This window comes from Canis lupus, chromosome 22, assembly GCF_048164855.1.
Source record: "Canis lupus baileyi chromosome 22, mCanLup2.hap1, whole genome shotgun sequence".
In the NCBI taxonomy this organism is placed as follows: Eukaryota; Metazoa; Chordata; class Mammalia; order Carnivora; family Canidae; genus Canis; species Canis lupus.
The window spans coordinates 33044955-33065198 of record NC_132859.1 but is presented as its reverse complement, the minus strand read 5'-3'; the positions used below and the strand labels follow the sequence as shown (position 1 = coordinate 33065198).

Genomic DNA, 20244 nt, shown 5'->3' with positions numbered 1-20244 from the left:
TACTACTGAGACTCAGTAGTCCTGTAACCCTTTCCTCACAATTCTTGAAAGTAGTAATAGTGAATTTCCTTTAGAAATAGTCAATAATTTGAATTTTCTCTAATTTTGGAGAAATCTCCCTCCCTTGCCCAAATATTCCAAATTCACAAGTCTCATGGCTTCTGCTAAGGCTGCCCCCAAAGGCCTTCATAACTAGAAGTGGCAAGCCAGGCACTGCAGCTTAGTCCACTCTTGGAGAGCAAAGCCTCCCTAGAGGATCCAAGAGCACCAACAAAGCAAGCCAGCAGCCTGCCCTCTGGTGACTGGCACACCCGTCCCAGATGATGAGAGTATATTATTATGTCAGAGGGCCTGAAAAGATGGCATTGGGACATCCACAGCCACAGTCTGGTGTCCCATGTGAAGCTCTCACCAGATACTTGTCTGGACAGCAAACAACAAGCTACACTTGTCATTTAGGCAAAGTATTTCATGAAATAAAAATGCCACAGTAAAAATGGTGAGTTTACCTAGTCTAAGAGGACTGGGACAAATAGAGTCATCTAGCTTCCCTTTCTGCCATCTCTGTGCACAGAATACATCTAAGGCTGTGCAGCAGCATCTGGTTATGGCCAAACTGTCTTTTGTTGCAGAATGGGGATGCTAACCAGTTCTGGCCAACTGGGTCTCGTGTAGAGCACGTTATTGCTCAGTGCATAGAAATTCCTAGATAGATGAAAGTCCATGCGTGTTCTGTTTAGCTTGCGGAGTATTTTGGTCTGTCTATATTATTTCCAGTTGTTTCCAAGTAATATATATTCAGGTCCCATCATGTTAAGGCACTGTGCCTGGAGCTGTGGGAACTGAAAGATGAATAAGTTGATCAGAGTCCAATAGAGGAGGGGAAAGAGTATAGATACAACTGACATAATACAAGGAAAACTTGATGAGTTCTTGCCTTGCAGAGGAGATAGAGACAAGTATTATCAATATTCAGGAGGGAGATCCAAAGAGGTAGAACAGTTTGCCCAAAGTTACACAGCTGATAAATGCCAAAGCCAGAATTTGAACCTTGACTAGCAGAGCCCAAATTCTTATTCTATGCTGCCTCTAAAAAGCAAAACAGTTTTCATTTTCTCTTGCAGTTTTAAGAAGATACTACTGGTAGTAGAAAATCTGTGTTGAATTGGTCTTCAAAGTTTTGAGTCCTCTTTATGACTTAATAGTGGCTTTTAGATAAGAAAATAGGCATAGACAATAGACCCATGAAAAAATGCTCAACATCATTCAGTATCAGGGAAATACAAGTCAAAACCATAATAAGATACTACCTCACACCAGTCAGAATGACTAAAATTAAGAAGTCAGGGAACAACAGATGTTGGCAAGGATGTGGAGAAAGGGGAATCCTCTTACACTATTGGTGGGAATGCAAGCTGGGGCAGCCACTGTGGAAAACAGTATATAAGTTTCTCAAAAAGTTGAAAATAGAGCTGTGCTATGACCCAGCAATTGCACTACTGGGTATTTTCCCCAAAGATACAAATATGTAGTGATCCAAAGGGGTACCTCCACCCCAATGTTTATAGTGGCAATGTCCACAGTATCCAAACTATGGAAAGAGCCAAGATGTTCTTCGATAGATGAATGGATAAAGATAATGTGGTATACCACTCAGCCATCAAAAAAAATGAAACCTTACCGTTTGCAACAATATAGATGGAACTAGAAGGTTTTGTACTAAGCAAAATAAGTCAGCCAGAAAGACCATTATCATATGATCTCACTCATATGTGGAATTTAAGAAACAAAACCAGAGGATCATAGGGGAAGAAAGGAAAAAAATAAAACAAGATGAAATCAGAAGAGAAACCACAAGAGACTCTCAGTCATAAGAAATAAACAGGGTCACTGGAGGGGAGGAGGTGGATGGATGGGGTAACTGAGTGATGGGCATTAAGGAGGGCAGTCTTGTACAAGACCCAATGTTCATTACATGGCACGAATCACTGACCTCTACCCATAAACTAATAATACATTATATGTTAATTAAGTGCATTTAAATTTAAAATATATAATCAAAAAAGGGGAAAATAGGCAGTAAGTCTGTTCCTAGGAAATCATTTTCTCTTTGCAAAGCTACCGGATTATTGGGAGATAATAATTAGGGCATTATGCTAGGCACTGTATTACCCAAATATATAAATAAAACAGTATGTAAATGATTAGATCATGAAGTATGGAGTAGCATATGGGCAGAGAGAGATACCTGGAAAGTGTTAATGGAAGTTTGGAGGGTGGATGGATGGTTCAAGAAAGTTTACATAGTGATCTAGGCCTTGAAGGCTGCAAAAGGATGAAATCCCATGAGCAACATTATATTGCCACTTTACACATGAAAAGAACAGAGGCTTAGAAAGAGGAAATAATTTTCAAAATTAGACCCTTCAGTCACTACGTGGAAGAGTGAGACTGAGATTTGCAACCTTGCCCTCTCCTCGCTCCTCTAAAACAGAGCCTCTTCCAGGGCGGTACAGGGATCCAACCTTACTTTTACTTTTGATTATCTTCTGTGAGAAATGCAACCCTGATAGGTTCTTTAAAAGGGAAAATCCAATCTTCTTGTAAAAGGGGATGTGAGATTGGGTCCTGGTAATTGTTCCTGGTACATCAAGAGGAGGACTTGATGCAAAGTCCTGGGAGGAGCTTCTGCAAAGACACTGGTAGGAATGAGCGTCACATGTGAGAAGAAGCCCATACAGCCAAAGGACAGAGAACAAGGGGCTGAGCCACAGGAGAGAGGCTTGGTGGGATGGTCCAGGGATAAATCCCTTGGAGCATTTCAGGCTGCAGTAAGGCCACAAGCCCTCATTCCAATATTGATGGGAAGTCATCAGAAGATTTTAAGCACAGAGAGATAATGTTCTGATGTGTACTTTTAAAGCTCACTCTGGCTGCTCAATGAACGATGGGTGTAGGTGGCTCAGAGTGAAAGCAGGCAGACCAGTTGTGGATATAAATGAGTAATTGAAAATAATAGGATAAAAAACATAGTTGATAAAGAACTTTCAAAGAACTGATAAAATGATAGCTATTAATAGGCTAATGGCTACTCACCAAACTAAGGCAGATAATGATAATATATCTGTTAACAGCACAAAAGGTATGAAAGAGCAGATGAAGTGCTTCTCTGGACTTCAGGTTTCCTATAAATCAAGGAGTGTATCACTTTAGACTTCGTTGGTTGTTCATGAAGATAAATAAAAGTGTCTAGTTCAGTACTTGGGCTTTAGTACATGCTCAGCCAAACATTAGTCTCCTATTCTATATGACTCCACAAATAAAAATCAGTTGATATGTACATAGCCTGAGAATTACGCAAAGCTAAAACTTCCAGGCTCAAGTAAAAAATTAGAATGGAAATTAAAGACATCATGCTAATAGCCTGAGCTATATAGTGATAATTCTACACACTTCCTGGGCTTGCAAAGCACATTGGATATACATCCCCATAATGCGGAGTATGGTTTGGGGTCTCACTGCCTAATATTAATGGCCTTTACTACAAACTAAACACTCTTAATAATGAGTGCCATTTAAATCCCAGCCCACTCAACTGACCCTCTCTGACCACTCTGTCATAATCCTATTTCCTTTGCCTTAGTTCTTTTCTAAGGTATCAGCTCGCTTTTGTGTCCTGAAATACTTGAATATTTTCATACAATTCTCTCTTTTTTGATGGACACATTTCTTTCCTATCATATTTAATATAATTTCCAGAGATAGGCTCTATGTAATTATGTTAATGAGATTTAGGTTTGTTTCTTTTTTCAAAATAACTTTTTAGACCAGGGTTGTGTCATTCAAAGCCAAAAGAATTATTTATAATCATCTAACACAAATTCAATCATCTGATTCTAAATTCTTGAGAGATACAGGCCAGCGTGTGTCTAGTTATTTTAGTAGCAGTTCACGTGTTCCTATCTAGTTATTTTCTTTAATTTTACTTGTTATTAATTTGCATCATAACTGACAAATTGGTTGTCTTGATGTCTAGAATATGGAGTATTAAAAGCCAGGTATTAGCTGGGATCCATTGAAGAGCAAAGGATTCACACTTCATGTGAGTAATAAGGTATGATCATTTGTAGAATCCTCCTTTTAAAAAAGATGTATTTTGGGACACCTGGATGGCTCAGCAGTTGAGTGTCTGCCTTTGGCTCAGGACGTGATCCTGGAGTCTTGGGATCGAGTCCCACTTTGGGCTCCCTGCATGGAGCCTGCTTCTCCCTCTGCCTATGTCTCTGCCTCTCTCTCTGTGTCTCTCATGAAGGAATAAATAAAATCTTTTTTAAAAATAAAAATTCTAAAATCTTAAAAAACGTATTTCTATGACTGCACATTATGTCCAGAACAGCAGACTTTGTAGGTGAATGTTTATTTACACCCATACCCACAATCTACATAACACTCAGTTAATATCTGACATTTTTTTAGAGATTTTATTTATTTATTCATGAGAGACACAGAGAGAGGCAGAGACATAGGCAGAGGAAGAGGCAGGTTCCCTGTGGGGAAGCTGATGCAGGACTCGCTTCCAGCACCCCGGGATCACGACCTGGCCCAAAGGCAGATTCTCAACCACTGAGCCACCCAGGCACTCCAATATCTGACATTTTTATTGAAATACAGTTGACACACAATGTTACATTAGTTTCAGGTGTACAACATAGTGATTTGACAGATATGTGTGTTCTGCTCTGCTCACCACAACTATAGCTACTATCTGTCACCATACAATGCTATTGCAACACCATCGACTATATTCCCTATGCTGTACCTTTTTTCCCCGTGACTTATTCATTCCATAACCAGAAGCCTGTATCTCCCACTCGCCTTCAGCCATCTTACCCAACCCACACCCTCCTCTCTTCTGGTAACCATCAGTTTGCTCTCTGTATTTATGTGTCTCTTTTTTTGTTTGTTCATTCATTTCATTTTTTAGATTTTACACATAAGTGAAATCATATGGTATTTTTCTTTCTCAGTCTGACTTATTTCACTTAGCATAATGCCCTCTAGGTCCATCTGTGTTATTGCAAATGGCAAGCTCTCATCCCTTTTATGGCTGTGTAATATTCCCCTGTGTGTGTGTGTGTGTGTGTGTGTGTGTGTGTGTGTGTGTGTACACCACGTCTTTATTCATTCATCTATCAATGAACACTTAGGCTGCTTCCATATCTTGGCTATTGTAGGTAGTATATTGTCCATATATCTTTTCTAATAAGTGTTTGTGGTCTTTTTTTTAGTAAGTACCCAGTAAGGGAATTACTGGATCATATGATATTTCTATTTTTAATTTTTTGAAGAATCTACAACTGTTTTCCACAGTGGCTGCACCAATTCATATTCCCACTAGCAGTGCATGAGTGTTACTTTTTCTTTGCATCCTCACCAACACCTTTTGTTTCTTGTGTTTTTTATTCAGCCATTCTGACAAGTGTGAGGTGATATCCCATTGTGGTTTTGATTTGCATTTCCCTGATGAATATGATGTTGAGCATCTTTTCGTAATATCTTACTTTTATTTTTTTAAGATTTATTTATTTATCCATGAAAGACGCAAAGAGAGAGAGAAGCAGAGACATAGGCAGAGGGAGAAGCAGGCTCCATGCAGAGAGCCTGATGCAGGACTCAATCCTAGATCCCGGGATCACAACCTGAGCCGAAGGCAGATGCTCAACCGCTGAGCCACCCAGGCGCCTTCATGTTATCTGACTTTTATATCTTCATACAGTTGATCCCAAAACATTGATGAATTGTTTAATTCTAAAGTAAATTTACTCCAAGGCTGGGTAACATTTGAGTCTAAGAAGGACACTATACCTTTACCTGAAACCTGCCAGTAATTTGTTTTCCTACCTTCAATTTTCTTAACCCTGTGGATCTCAGTCTCTCTTGGGTATCAGAATCATCTGGAGAACTTAGTAAATATACAAATGCCCTGACCCCATCCCACTTCCATAGGCCTGGTCTTCTGTGTTCTTTAGTAACAGTAGTACTCAGGTAATTGTCAATCACCAAAGTTTGGGAATCACTGACTTAATCTTTTGATATTGCAATCTCTCTACAAAGAAATACCTCATTGGTTTGAGTTTGGAGAGAACCAAAGAATACAAGCATTAGACATAGAAATAGCAGGATACCCTTGAAAACCAGTACTGCTAAGCAAAAACATGTGGAGGTAACTTACAGCTCTCACCAACAACAGCATTCTCAATAGGAAGAATTTAAGGAGCTCCGTATAGTGGGTATCTTATCCCTCCTTGGGAATGGAATAGGAATTGAATGTGACTCCCTGTTCTTGGAAGGATAAGAATCAAGAATCCTCATTAAATAAAATCCTTTTGAGCTTTCCCATGACCCAGCCAAGACTTCACAGTCCCCAGGTTTCCCAGCAGTGCCCCAACCAATAAACCTGCCAATTAAGCAACTGAATATCATTATCATGAATGGAATTACAGAGGGTAATTACGAGCCTGTAAATGCCTCCTTCATGAATGAAGCCCTTTCCTTAAACCATCTCAACTTCTTTTCTGAGGAAAATGGAAGGCAATCCTATCCCTTGCCTCACCCTAAACATAACCTCCCTTGCTTAGAAGAAATCTCTGCTTTTGTTGGCCCAGGGGACATGCTGAGCAAACTTTAATAGGCTGTGCTTTAAGGAGAAACGTCCCCTTGGGTAGAGTCCCTTTCCACAACTCTCATCCAAGCATGACCACTAGTTCCCTTTGCTGGGGAGCATTTACTATCCATTTTGGCGATACTTCTTAATTTCTTTTCAATCAGGGAAATTAATATCAAACATTAAGAATTTCTGCAGAAAAATCAAATGTTGGAGGCTCTACAAAATAGTGTGATTTTGTAATGTTACTTAAAATGGAGCTTTACAGGATACTATTTACTGAGGATTTAGAAAGTCCCTGAAAATATAGATATCATAGAAACATACATGGGTCAGAAGGCTTTTCATGTCTGTAGAAATCAAATGAATCTCTTTAGACCCAGAATTTACTCTTGCATTCTGTAGCTTTATATTTAGCTCATGAAAACTTCAAACCCTAATGTATAATAAACCTGAATGGATTCTACATAGATGTGTTTAATTTGAAGTGCAACACAATCTCCCAAGATTTGAATCTGTTGGGTTTTTTTTTAATGGATTTTTTTAATGGATATGGTGCCCATAACTGCACCAGTAGCTAGGTGTGGTTGAGACCAGAATTTTTGATTCACCATGCAGTGAATAATGCCATATAACCTCTGAAGAGAAAGAACTAGCATAGCCATTTGCATAGGGTGAATTTTGGGGGCTCTTCTCTGAATAAGATCAATTGTTGTATCCCAGAGCTGTCACATTATAGAATTTTTTGTATGGATTTATTACTTACTGTCCATGTTATTTCAAGCCACAGCATTTCCATTTACTGTGACAAAGAAATCATAGTTGATTATTACTTTGTAGTCATTGTTCACAGTCTCCTCCTGGAGTAGAAGGAGAGTATATGTGTATGAGAATTTCCACATGGTAACCTGAAGACTCATAAGGCAAATTCAACCTTCAAATGACTGAGAGTAGATCACACTTTTAGAGAAACCATCCTTAGCCAACACCAACTAAAGACAATGGTTATTTACAGAGGGTACTGATGAAAACATAAAGCATTTTGAGCCCTTGCATTAAGTAACTTAAAATTCATTTTAAATGTTGGAAAGCCAGCTTCAAATTCCCAATACTATGCACAGATCGGGATGGACTTGTCTCTCTAATATGGATATCTTTGCTCTTTTGCTAATTTCAGCAGAAAGGAAAATTCACAACTAAATTATAGTCTTTCAATCACTGTATATGATCACTTTAAAAGTAGAACTCTATTTATATTGTATTTTTCTCATTTTGACAGACAGTAGCCTAAGAATTTCTAGAAATATGGATGACCAGATGGATTATGTTTTTTAATGTATATGCGTATACAAATATATGCATTAGTCTGCTCATTTTTGCTCTCTACCTTATATCCATGTACAGTAAAGATAATTAAGGAAGTAAAGTTTGCCACCAGGGAAGGTTAGTGTAAGAAAGTTTGCATTATATTATTCCACTTTTTCCCATTTTCTAGAGGGTAGATGTGCAAGTCCTCATAAATTAAATAGAAAAAAACAACACATTATACATGAATAATTCACTGACTATATCTCATCCAAAGAGATTCGGAGCTTCTCATTCTATCATTAGGGCTGCTGATTTGCCCCACAACTAAAGCACTGTCTGCTTTCCTTCACTGGATCTCATTGCCAATTTGGAACTACATTCAAACCATTTACAAATTTCTTTTCAAAGATCCAGTCTCTTTTTGTCAGACTGTTAGGAGTAGAAGGTTGTGGGGAGGACTAAGTTGTCACTCCCTGAGGAACCACGTGAGCATGTCCCACTTAAGTAACAGGGTGCCCCTCAGGTCAGCCTGTGATAAAACCCAAGTCAAACAAGGCTGAATCCTGGATGTTTTATGTCCTAAGGATCTGAAAAGTGTTCACGACCAGCCCTGACCCCCAAGACCTCAAACGATCGTCTAAGCAGTAACATAAATTGGTGTAAACTTGCCTTTGGGCCATTGCTGTGGAAGCCCGGCTGGCGAAAGTACAGCCTCTCCATGGAGGAACTAATGTCTTTCTAGGCACTAAAAATAAGGGGGAATGTGTTGATTACTCCGACAGGCAATCCAACTGTGGTGGCTAAATGCCCAAGGCTGACAAATTCTGCATCTTATCACTGCCGTCAAGTGGAGGTGCATGTGAATACTGTCAGCCCCAAAGAATTGAGAAACAACTTGCCTTCCAAAAACTGCATCTCAACAGAATCTTGACAATGCCAACAGCTCGTCATCTCATGTTTTTCAACCCTCCAGAAAATGGCCTTCCAGCCTGGGACAAACCAAAGCACTGTCCAGACCAAGAACAAGACTGGAAGCTAGTAGGAATGTCTGAAGCCTGCCTACATAGGAAGAACCATGCGGAGAGGCGTAGCACGTTGAAAAATGAACAGTCGTCACCACATCTCATTCAGGCCACTTGGACTAGCTCGATATTCCATCTGGACCATGACGATGTGAACGATCAAAGTGTTCCAAGTGCCCAGACCTTCCAAACCGAAGAGAAGAAATGCAAAGGTAACCCAATTTTTATTAGACCATAATATCAAGTGTTTCAACCAGCAAAAAAAAAAAAAAAAAAAAAAAAAAAAGAAAGAGAAAAAGAAATCTCTATTGTAACTGTGTGCTCAGCTCCGTTTATTGCAATGTATGGTGTCCATGTGTTTTCCCCAACTGTTCCGTTGCAAGGTCTCTTTATCCCCGTGTCTTCTTTTGAACATAAATAAATGAGTCCCAAAGGGAAGCAGTTAATTTCAGTTTCGTGTTGCATTGGACACTCGGGGAGAAGACTTTTATTTCTCTAATTAGCAGAAGGGTTGGTTGTTGGTTTTGGCTTTAACTCTGTTTTTGAATCTGAGGAGAAACAGACACTGCTCTTGTTCTGTAACTACTTGCTTTGAAACCTGTGTGTGTGTGCGCGCACGCGTGTGTGTGCATTTATTTACTTTGAGATCCCAATTGTGCCGGTAGCTAATGGGATCTCAAAGACTACCTCTAACCCAAATAGACAATTCACATTCAAAAGAAAGGTTTTAAGTTGTTTTCTTTTACTCATTAAATCCTTGTGTCATCTTCCTGAAAGGCAAGATTATGGTGTTAGGAGGTTGTCACCTCGTAAAAAAAGTGTTAAACTGGTCTAAGTTCCTGATTGCATTAGATTTAACTGGTCTTTACCTCAGGTTGCCTCCACCCTGACAGATGTCTTTGTGCTGATCGCTTTATTGTCTTAGGGCTCCCCAAAATGTTTGCTTTGTAAATTCATTTGTGCTTTAAAATGTCCATGTTCATGAAACTTTCCATTCTTTTTCAATTTAGCATGTAGGGAAAAGAAGGTCTTTTTGGTTCTTCTTGAAAGATTTTGACTCTGATAAAGTTTTAAGTTGTGTCTTTGGAAATCTGGCAGTCACTCACCAAGATATATTACTGAAAGTTTGTAAAGACTCCCGTATATGAGCCATGAGAGACTTTTGCATACTGTTCTCACTTGAACGTAAACACGTTTATATTTATCCTGTCAGAAAAAGTGCTGGTCCTTTAGCTTTTCTGAAAACATATCAAAAGCTCCTTAGAACTGCCAATTGACCTGAGAAGTTGAGTGTATAGATTGTGTCAGTTGAAAATAGAATTATCTAAAAATAATAAAATAGCATGAGTTCTGATTTGAGTGCAGTCAAAACTATACATGTTCTCTTTGAGATTTGTGTTTGAACTGCCTCTCACCTTTATTATTTGGAAGATTTGAGAAATTGAAAAGATATTTAGAAAAAGAACAAAATAAGTTTTTTTAAAGTGTCCCCATATAAGTATGTTTGTGTGTGTGGTGTATATGTGTGCAAATTTGTTTGAGATATAATTGAGAGTTAGTCTTAGAATTTGTAACCAGATTGTATCTTCAGATTTTATGAGCTGGCATCAAAACCATGTCAGTCCTTGGTTTATAGTGAAATACCAACATGAAACTGTAGTGTCTTCATGATCTAAAAAACTCACAAACTAAATTTGATTCATTCACAGTTGGTACCCATGTTCATTCATTCATTCATAGGATCTGTCTATGTCTATCATTTACAAGAAATCTTGGCCTTGGGTACCCAGAGTTCCTAATCCTGTATACTTCTTACTTTGTTGTTATACCTTAAAAGCAAAAGGAAACAGTCTCTATTTGGACCCAAGACCCTGAATGTAGTACGGTAGTTAAAACCACAAATTTGGGCTAGAATCCTAATCCTTCCACTCTGTCCCTTGAGCAAACTTATGTGACTATTGATGGAATTAAATACGATAATATATTTAAGCATGCATTTAGCATAGTACCTGTCCTAAGTGCTCTCTAAATAGCAGCTATCATTATAACTGGGATCAGTATAATTAGCTATGCATCATTAAATCACATAAATTCCTGGTGCTGCACTGTGTGTCTGATAAGGAATGGAGAAGGAGATTAGGCCAGGTGAGTGCGAGGTAGGGCATGACATTTGAAGGGGGTGGGGATTAGAGTTGATAATCCATTCTGCGTTCATTAAGTTCTCCTTTGCTTAAAGTCAGAGAACTGTTCAATAAGGAAATATAATTAAATTATTATATTAAGGTCCTCCCTCAAGATTCTAGTATTAAAAGAAAAACAACTAAGGAAAACTCTTCAGTAGTTTCTAAGTAACCATCAGGGTTCATCTTGGCATGAATGGATGGCAGTGGCTTGGTTCAACATGAAAATGTCATGGGAAAGCCTAAGTTGTCATGGCCCATGAACCTTATGAACTGAATCTTACTCATTCACAATGGACACCTGTACTTAGTGAGGCACCAGGGAGGCCAGAGAAACAACTCAATTAGTCACTTTTTTCTTTTTCAAGTTGGTTCTTCTCCATCTGCTCTGCCTGTTTGCCACCCGTATAAAATCACTGTGAGGAGAGTTCCATTTTGATGCCCATTTATGCCAGGCATTTACTTCCTGGCTATCTCTGTCCAACGCCTAAGTATGCTTGATATCTCAGTCCTGGGCTGCCATCCATGCATGCACCCCATAAGTGTTTATTAAGTGCCTACCCTGTGCAGGATAACACCCTTGATGTCTAGCATGAAGCAATAGCATTAAGGCCAAAAGTACATCTAACTAGTCCCATTTCAAGGACCCCAATTGAATTGATAAGAACCAAATAGCCCTGAAGGATACAAAAAGTTAAGGATCTGCAGTGCAAGAACCAAAAGAACAAATTACTTTCTCAAAGTTCCACAGTGAGCCCATCTGTCAGGTCAGTCATCTAGCCAATCAGCACACCTCGAAGTGTGGTTTGTGGTTGGGGACCCTCCTACTAATTGCTATTATTCCTCTCTATTTTTTAAAAGATTTTATTTATTTATTTGATGGAGAGTGAGAGAACACAAGCAGGGGAAGTGGCAGGCAGAGGGAAAGAGAGAAGCAGGCTCCCCACAGAGCAGGGAGCCTGATAGGGGACTTGATCCCAGGACCCCGGGATCATGACCTGAGCCAAAGGCAGATGCTTAACCTACTGAGCCACCCAGATGCTCTGTTCCTCTTTATTGATGCAAATACAGAAACTAAGAGTAAGCTTTAAAAACTTTTATAGCAATTTGTCATTAACCACTGACATTCCCATGCATGATCAGTGGGCTCACCTCACTGAACAGGGTCTGGACCAGTCGAGAGTTGTCCCACTTGCCTGGTCAGTAATGCATGGCCAGAGCTATAAAAAAGTCTCATGCAAAAGAACCATGTACTACACTATAATGGACCAGATATGTTTTTAAATGGTCCTTCAGTTCAAATAATTTGAGAATCACTAATGTATGCTTTATAGAATTATTGTTTTCCTTCTGGCTTATTTTTGGTACAAATTTCATGTTTTGTTTTTCAGTCTGGGTCTGAAGACAGCTTTCATTTTAATCTGCATATACCTATATTTCTGTCTGCTATGGTGATTCTAAGGAAATTAACTGGGAGCACATTTATCTGGAATGAGAGCTCTGGAGACCTGACATTCTGCTGTAGAGCCCATAATTCCAGTCTGCTCGAGTTCTAGAGGCTGTTTCCAACCAGCATCAAATGACCCCAAGCCACTCTGCTATCTCTACACTACACCTCCCTGGAGTTTTTGTCACAATTTGAACTGATTGCTCAGGCACAAGGACCACATCCTACTCCTGCCTACCTCCTTCTCTCCCAGAGTCTGGGATGATGTATTTGGTGGTCTTTGAAGTGCACCAGCCAGTGGCACTAGCCTCATCGGGAGTTTGTTAGAAATGCAGATTCTCAGGCCTCACCTCAGACTGCTGAACTGGAAGCTTTGAAAAGTGGATCAAAATCTGTGTTTTTTAACCAGCCCACAGGAGGATTCTTAAAAACCTGAGTATCAGAAAATGCCTGAGACTGCACTTAAGCTCTTAGTGTAGGAAAGGGCCTGCCACCTAGTGGACACTCAGGGAATGTGCATTTTTCTTCCCTTCCTTGATTGCACCTGGAGAGTCCCCTAAGTCGCTGTTCTTGACTGGGCTTCCTTTAGGCCTGGTTTATCTTAATTGCCAACTGGATGTTCTATTTAATCACTCGGCTTGGTAACACATCCCTCTGGGACTTGAGCCCTTCAGAGAATCCCACTTTGTTTGGCTGGGGCCTTGATCCTCCTCTAAGTACTTAGAAGACTTCTTCATGCAGATCTCTCATGCCTTCCTGAACTTCTCTTTGGAACCACAGGGTCCCACCAGTTCCACAAGGATGGGTCCTAGTTAGATGTATGCACCCCTGTACCTGGATCTAACAGGGTCTGGACCCAGACAGTCAGACTCCATACTTGGATGTTTGTGCTCAATGTTAATCAGGGACCTTCTGATAGGCTGGAACCTAGTAGTAGAAAAAAACACAGGGACTGACCCATCTCCCTGGTTTGCATCAGAAAAAGATGGAGAGCAATCTAGTGATCTCACTGAATTTTCTCTGTAGATCAGTTCTATGTTTAATAGCAAGAGAACCGAGTCTTATATCCGAGGAAGGCAAGGAGAAAAAAAGTCTAAATAATTTTACTAAAGTTACTTTCTCGCATTGTAAAAGCCTTCCATGTTCATGTACAAAATAGAAAATTTCCCGAAAGTTCAACAAAAAAATTTTTTAGAAATCATTTGTATTTCGATCATCCAAAGATAAGCAGTGTTAAAATCTTTACACTATTTCAGTCTTTTTTCTGTATGTATCTATTTTTTACAAACTTGGGATCATACTAGACGGACGTACCATTTTTTAACCAGCTTTTAATGCTTAATGACATATCATGAACATTTTCCTTTGTCATTAAGTATTCCTCTGAATCCTGACTTTTATTAGCTATAAATTATACTTGCTTATAGATATACCATAATTTATTAAGGCCAGTCCTCAAGATTTAGACAAGTTAAAGTAATTTTTAAAACAGTATCTTATGTCAGTAAAGGGGCAGACTATTAACTCATGCTCTTCATAAGGAGGAAAAAATGAATCAAATCAATGATGACAATTTTAAATGATATATAATTCTCATTTACCAAAATAACAAAGTGTTCTAAAAATGAGAGATGTAAAGCCAAGTCATTGTATGCATTATAATCCTTCAAGTTAGACATTCACATTTTCAACGGGTGATTGCTATCTTTGTCCTTAAGTAAAATACAAGGACATCTTCAGGTAAATGAGTATTTTAGAAGATGGAGAATTAAAAAGCTTGAGCCCTTCCACTAGTACCACCATCTGCTCCATCCATCTCAGCTCTCCACTCTGCCCCTACTCGCCATACATCAGGATGCGAGGTCCCAGCTGAGAGTGCCAGTGTGATTCATATACCTCAAGGGCACTCTTGGAATGTTAGCCATCAACATGAGAATAAGTGCTCTCCACTAGCTTCTGGTATCTGCAAGAGAGCTGTGAGATTTGATACTTCAAAGGCAGGAAAGAGCACCCCATAAGTAGAACAGGACAGAAAGAAATAGAGGGCAAGAAATGAAAGAAAAGCAATCAGCTGAAGTGGAAAGGAGGAAAACACTGGAAACAGGGCAATGGCAAAGGAGGCAAACATCAGAAAGTCAAGGCTCCTTTATCCAACTTCAGTTTTCACTGAGATGCAGCATGGAGCAGTAGATGGACCACAGGCTTTCCAAGGCCATTTTGGCAGTATCTATCACAACCGTAAATGAAGATATGCTTTGACCCAGCCGTCCTGCTTACAATACTCTGTTCCATAGAATACCCACAGGAATGAAGATCCGTGTTCACCTGTTTTCTTTGCACCTTTGTTTTTGTTACTGAAAACATAAAAACACTCCAAATATCTATCCATAGGAGAATGTTCAGATAAACGACAGCATATCTAAAGTATCCACTAAAAAAATACACAGGTTCTTAAAAAATAAACACCTCTTAAAAAGAGGTGCTTTTAGGGATGCCTGGGTGTCTCAGCGGTCAACTCAGGTCATGATCCTGGGGTCCTGGGATCAAGTCCTGCATCAGGCTCCCTGTGAGGAGCCTGCTTCTCCCTCTGCCTATGTCTCTACCTATCTTATGTGTGTGTGTGTGTGTCTCATGAGTAAATAAGTAAAATCTTTAAAAAAAAAAAAAGGCACTTTTAGGAACACAAAATAGAGAAGCCACCAGGCATTAAGTACAGTGGGCTTCCACTTACAGTTTCAAAAGTCTGTATCACTGCGGGTGCACAAATGTGCATAGACCAGAGGCCCTGGGTACAGGTCAATCCATGACACTAGGTAGCTCAAAAATGAAAGAGCAGAGTAAAGGAGGAGATGCTAACTCTAACTCCAAATACAACTGCATGCAAGATTTTTTTTACAATAAGAATGCATTTATGAATACCCTGTGCAGTTTTCTTTAAAAGTTAAGTTCATATGCTTTATAGTCAGACATACTTAGGTGGCCTCCTTGTTCTTAAATATACCAACTCAGGGCAGATCTTTTTTAACCTCTCTGACCCTCTGTCCCCTTAATTTTAAATGGGGTCATGCTATCTGGCTTTCATCGTAAAGATGAAAGCTAATGTGTGTAAAGCACCCAGCATAGTGCCTGCCACTTAGTAGAGATGACAAGATAACTGTTTTGGGGATAGAAATATTCTCTTAGCCTCAGGCTCTGCTTCTCCATGTTTGCTGCCCTTCCTGGCCTTGAAATACATTCACAACCATATAAACATAAAGAGAAGCAAAACCAAACATCTACTACACACGCAGCTGTAGAGAGGCATAAACAATGGAAAGAAGAGTCCATAGAAACAACCAAGATAATTTTCAAACCCTTTCGATAATTAAAAATGTAAATAAGAAACCAAGAAAAGTATGAAGAAGCTGAACTGGAATTCAAACTCTGGCAGTCCAGCTCCAACACTAGAGCTCTGTATTATTATACTTTCTTTTTTTAAGATTATATTTATTTATTTATTCATGAGAGACACAGAGAGAGAGAGGCAGAGACATAGGCAGAAGGAAAAGCAGGCTCCACATGGGGAGCCCAATTCAGGACTCGATCCCTCAACCACTGAGCGTCCCTATCATTATACTTTCTTATGACACAAAAAGGCAAGGGAATTCCAGGCACCCCATGGAAGGAATCTAAGGCACAGGGAAAGCACTGGTCTACAACACAGAAGAAGGTGCAATGCAGTCAGACCTGGTGTGACAGGAGGCGTGGTCTTCAGCACCTACCTAGTCATAAGGTCCAAGGTCAAATTCTGGTGCTGCTCTAACAGCCACCCAGCTTTGAGCAAGTCTCTTAGCCTGTCTGAGCCTCAGTTTCCTCATCTGTAAAATGGGAATCCTCTCTCACTGAATTGTGGAATTCTGTGTGTGTTATTTTTACAATGAAGCTTTGAAAGAAGAGAAGCAGACTGGATGTTAGGGTTATAGAAGGCCCATGTGAAAATAACCACTAAGTAGATAATGACAGGATTGACGTTTCTAAAGCTCAGAAAATAATAAATAAATAAATAAATAAATAAATAAATAAATAAATAAATAAATGAATAAATACGCAAGCAAGCAAGCTCAGAATATTACAGATGCAGGGGGAATAGTTACAACAACCAAATACCTTGATACTTCCAACAGGTAGTTTTCAGACAAAATAGGGTACGATGTGGGTGGTTAACCTGTAGAATTTGGCAATGAAGTTGAAAGGTACTGTTGGGAGAGTCAGCCTTACAGAGATATCAGAAGTAACCACTGGAATTCAAAGCCTTTCCTTTCCTCAGACATCCCCCACAGGTTGTCATGAATTCTCTGTGGCCCTTTAAAATGCAAACCTCCTAGCTGGATATCTTATCAAGTCACTAGTGTCTCCGAGTGGATGGATTGGGTCAGATTCCTTTCTCCCTTGACAAGGTCCTGTAATGCCAATAGAAGAAATGGACTGGAAGGAGCCATGAAGGGGTGAGAATAGCAAGGAATGGATGAGAGAGAGAGAAAATAAGGAGCAGGACTGCCACATGCCACTGTGCATGCTGTCAGTTGTGTGCTGGGCAGTAGGAGCAGCATTAACCCACCGTGAAGTCTGTGACACAGTGTTCTAAAGACAAATGTCACCTTGCCAAGAAAGACTACTGAACACAGAGGTTCCAGCCAAATTTGGATAATGTGTGAATGACATGTTGATCTGGGGCTACGGAGACATTCCAAGATTGTTAACACTGTAATATATAAATGAAATCTTGCTAAAATAGTAGAATTTAAATGTTCTCACCAAAGATATATATATGTATGTATACATTGTATATATTTATACATATATAATATTATATACATTTACATACAATTGTAGATATAAAATACCTGAGGTGATGGATGTGTTAATTACTCAGAGGGGAGAAATCCTGTCACAGTGTATGTGTACATCAAATCACCACAATGTACATTTTAGATGTCTTACAATTTTATTTGTCAAATATACCTCAATAAAGCTGGAGGGGGGATCCCTGGGTGGCTCAGCGGTTTCGCGCCTGCCTTTGGCCCAGGGCGCTATCCTGGAGTCCCAGGATCGAGTCCCGCATCGGACTCCCGGCATGGAGCCTGATTCTCCCTCTGCCTGTGTCTCTGCCTCTCTCTCTCTATGTCTATCATAAATAAATAAAAGTAAATCTTTAAAAATAAAATAAAATAAAGCTGGAGGAAGGGGGGAAAGTACTTCAAGAATTCTCAAATTACATAGGTGGCCTGCTGCATTAAATCTTAGGAATGCTCCCCAGTACTTGGTAGGAACATAGGGAATATTGAGAATAGAAGACTATGGTTGGGCTCTTAAGTCTGACATTTACCAAGTATTTAACCTTGGATAAATCACTAATTCTCTCCAGCAAAGAATGTATTCAGAGATTAATTGTCCATAAAGAAACCAAGGATATTAATCTACAATCCATTTTAAAGTACCTCTCTAATACGATAACCATATTTCCCCCTTGTGGGGAAAACAGGACAAAATATATTAAGTTAGAACTGATCCCCCAAACCTAAACTGTGATTATCAGGAAAACATAGCAACTCCCAGATAAATTGGGCAATCGGTTACTTTTCACCATCTTTTTCAGTGGTCTTATCTCTCTTGTTGGACAGCTTCCCCCAGGAACAGAAGACTTCAGACTAGGCAGACACCCATTCTCGATTCCCCAGTAAGTCGGGGCTTCTAAAACCCCTGTCAGCTTCTGGAAACATACTCATGCTCCATAATAAACTTATTCCTCTGAAAGTGTTGGTGACCAGTATATCCGTACCTCTCCAGGACAGAGGCTTTGGGTTTGAGTACCTCTGGAGGTACAGAGACTGCATACCAAGGGTAAGCCTGCATAATAGTGACACTGCAGACAAAATAGGCAAGTATCCTGGGAAGCCATTTCACCTGTATGTATGACCTATATTGACACAGGGATGGTTTCTCTCTGTTGTTAGACTACTCTGTAGCTGATGCTAATATGAACTATTTTTAGAGATCAATTTTTCATGTCCTGGGACAATTCAGCCATTTTGATTTGGACTGAAATAAATATGATCCCACTTCTCTATCCACACTGCAAAGATACCAGAAATCCAAAATCAACTGAGCTTTGGAAATAAGAGTCAGAAATCCTCCATGGCCCAAAGCCATCCTCCGTGGCATTGACCTGAAACAGAATTATTATCTTTGGCGAATCTCTATCGCCATGATATTTTCCAGTATTGACTTATACAAGAGACTTGACTTTACTAACTTTACTGCTTCTTAAAACAGAAAACTGTATTGCAAATATGACTATTTAATTCAATTGTGAATTTACTTGGCATTTGAGTTAGAATACCATGTGGGGGCAATATTTGGTGAGTAGCAAATTTTACCCCAACTACTCATAGCTGCCCCATAATGTGCAGCTTATAGAGGCCATACTGTCATAAGCCCAGCGTCACAACTAATGAAAAGATACTTATTTTGCTCTTTGTTTGCCTAGACCAGGGAAGAACTTCTTATAATAAGCTTAAGATATAAAACTAAAGGTCAAAAATGTGTAAGTAAAAGAAGCTCCTGCCCTTTAAGGGAAAAAAAAATACATGTTAATTTTTGCAGGAGTTTCAATTGAATGGTTTCCAAGGAAACAGGTATCTGCAATGGGTTCATCTCATTTAATATTTATGGCCAAACATAGGGCATAGTGCTTTCTTATTATCCGTTTCTGGTTACACATGATAGGCTCATTCTTAACTTTCCTATGAAGTGATCATTCTATGTTTGAGTCTTATTTCTTCCCCAAACAAAGGAAACAAATGTGTACTCTATGATTAAAAAAAGTTTTGTAATATCAAGGATAGAAGCCTGGTGATCACCACTAAAAGGAAAAAAAAATAACACTAATCAATCTGACACGCTTTTCCTAGATGAATTGAGGGGGTTTGGTTTTGTTTGTTGTTTTATTGCAAATTTGCTTGCTTTTTTTAGCTGGTTTCTGCTTTTAAGAGTTGAACTGGAAAAAACGAAATGCATAGAAAAGGACCATCTTCAAGTTTGAGTGAGTTGTGTGTTTTCTTGCTCTGCTATAGCAAACCTATATTTCAATTTTATATGTGATTTTAAAGTACTCTTCACTCTCCCAGGTAGTTGGTTTAATACAGAGAACTTCCACATCCCCTTCATCTGGACTCATCAGTTGTTTGCCACATTCACCTTATCACAATATATGTGAGTGTATGTATGCATCTGTTTGTATATACACACGTTATTATTTTTCAGAATCATGTAAGAATAAGTCACAAACATCATACCCCTTGAACTCTAAATACTTCAGAGTGTCCCCTAAAGTCAAAGAAATTCTCTTAGAAAACTATGATACAATTCTCAAAATGAGAAAGTTTAACATTGGTGCCTACTATTACCTAACCTATAGGCTTTATGTAAATTTAACAAATTGTCCCCTGTTTGGGAGGGGAGGTAGAGGTTGAGACCGGGGCCGGAGAAAAGATGGTCTCTGGAGGCTTCCAACAGGGCCACCACCACTTGTTCCTTTTGCCAGTTCTGTTTCTGGTCCAGGACTTAGGCTAGGATTATGTATTT

At 39.3% G+C, this 20244-nt stretch overlaps 1 protein-coding gene across 23 annotated transcripts in view; it reads left to right on the top strand.

Annotated features, from left to right (window-relative positions):
- The window catches only part of THRB (thyroid hormone receptor beta), a 372339-nt gene that overhangs the window by 292072 nt on the left and 60023 nt on the right, over positions 1-20244 (top strand). For 19 of the 23 annotated variants that reach the window (XM_072792979.1, XM_072792987.1, XM_072792989.1 and 16 more), the window contains one exon: positions 8946-9206. The exons of 2 other annotated variants lie outside the window; for them this stretch is intronic. In XM_072792979.1, the coding sequence (XP_072649080.1) occupies positions 8946-9206 (261 nt within the window). Of the gene's footprint in view, positions 1-363; positions 500-8945; positions 9207-19632; positions 19703-20244 lie in introns of those variants that run through there. 2 more of the 23 variants (XM_072792997.1, XM_072792996.1) reach the window with 2 other exon arrangements.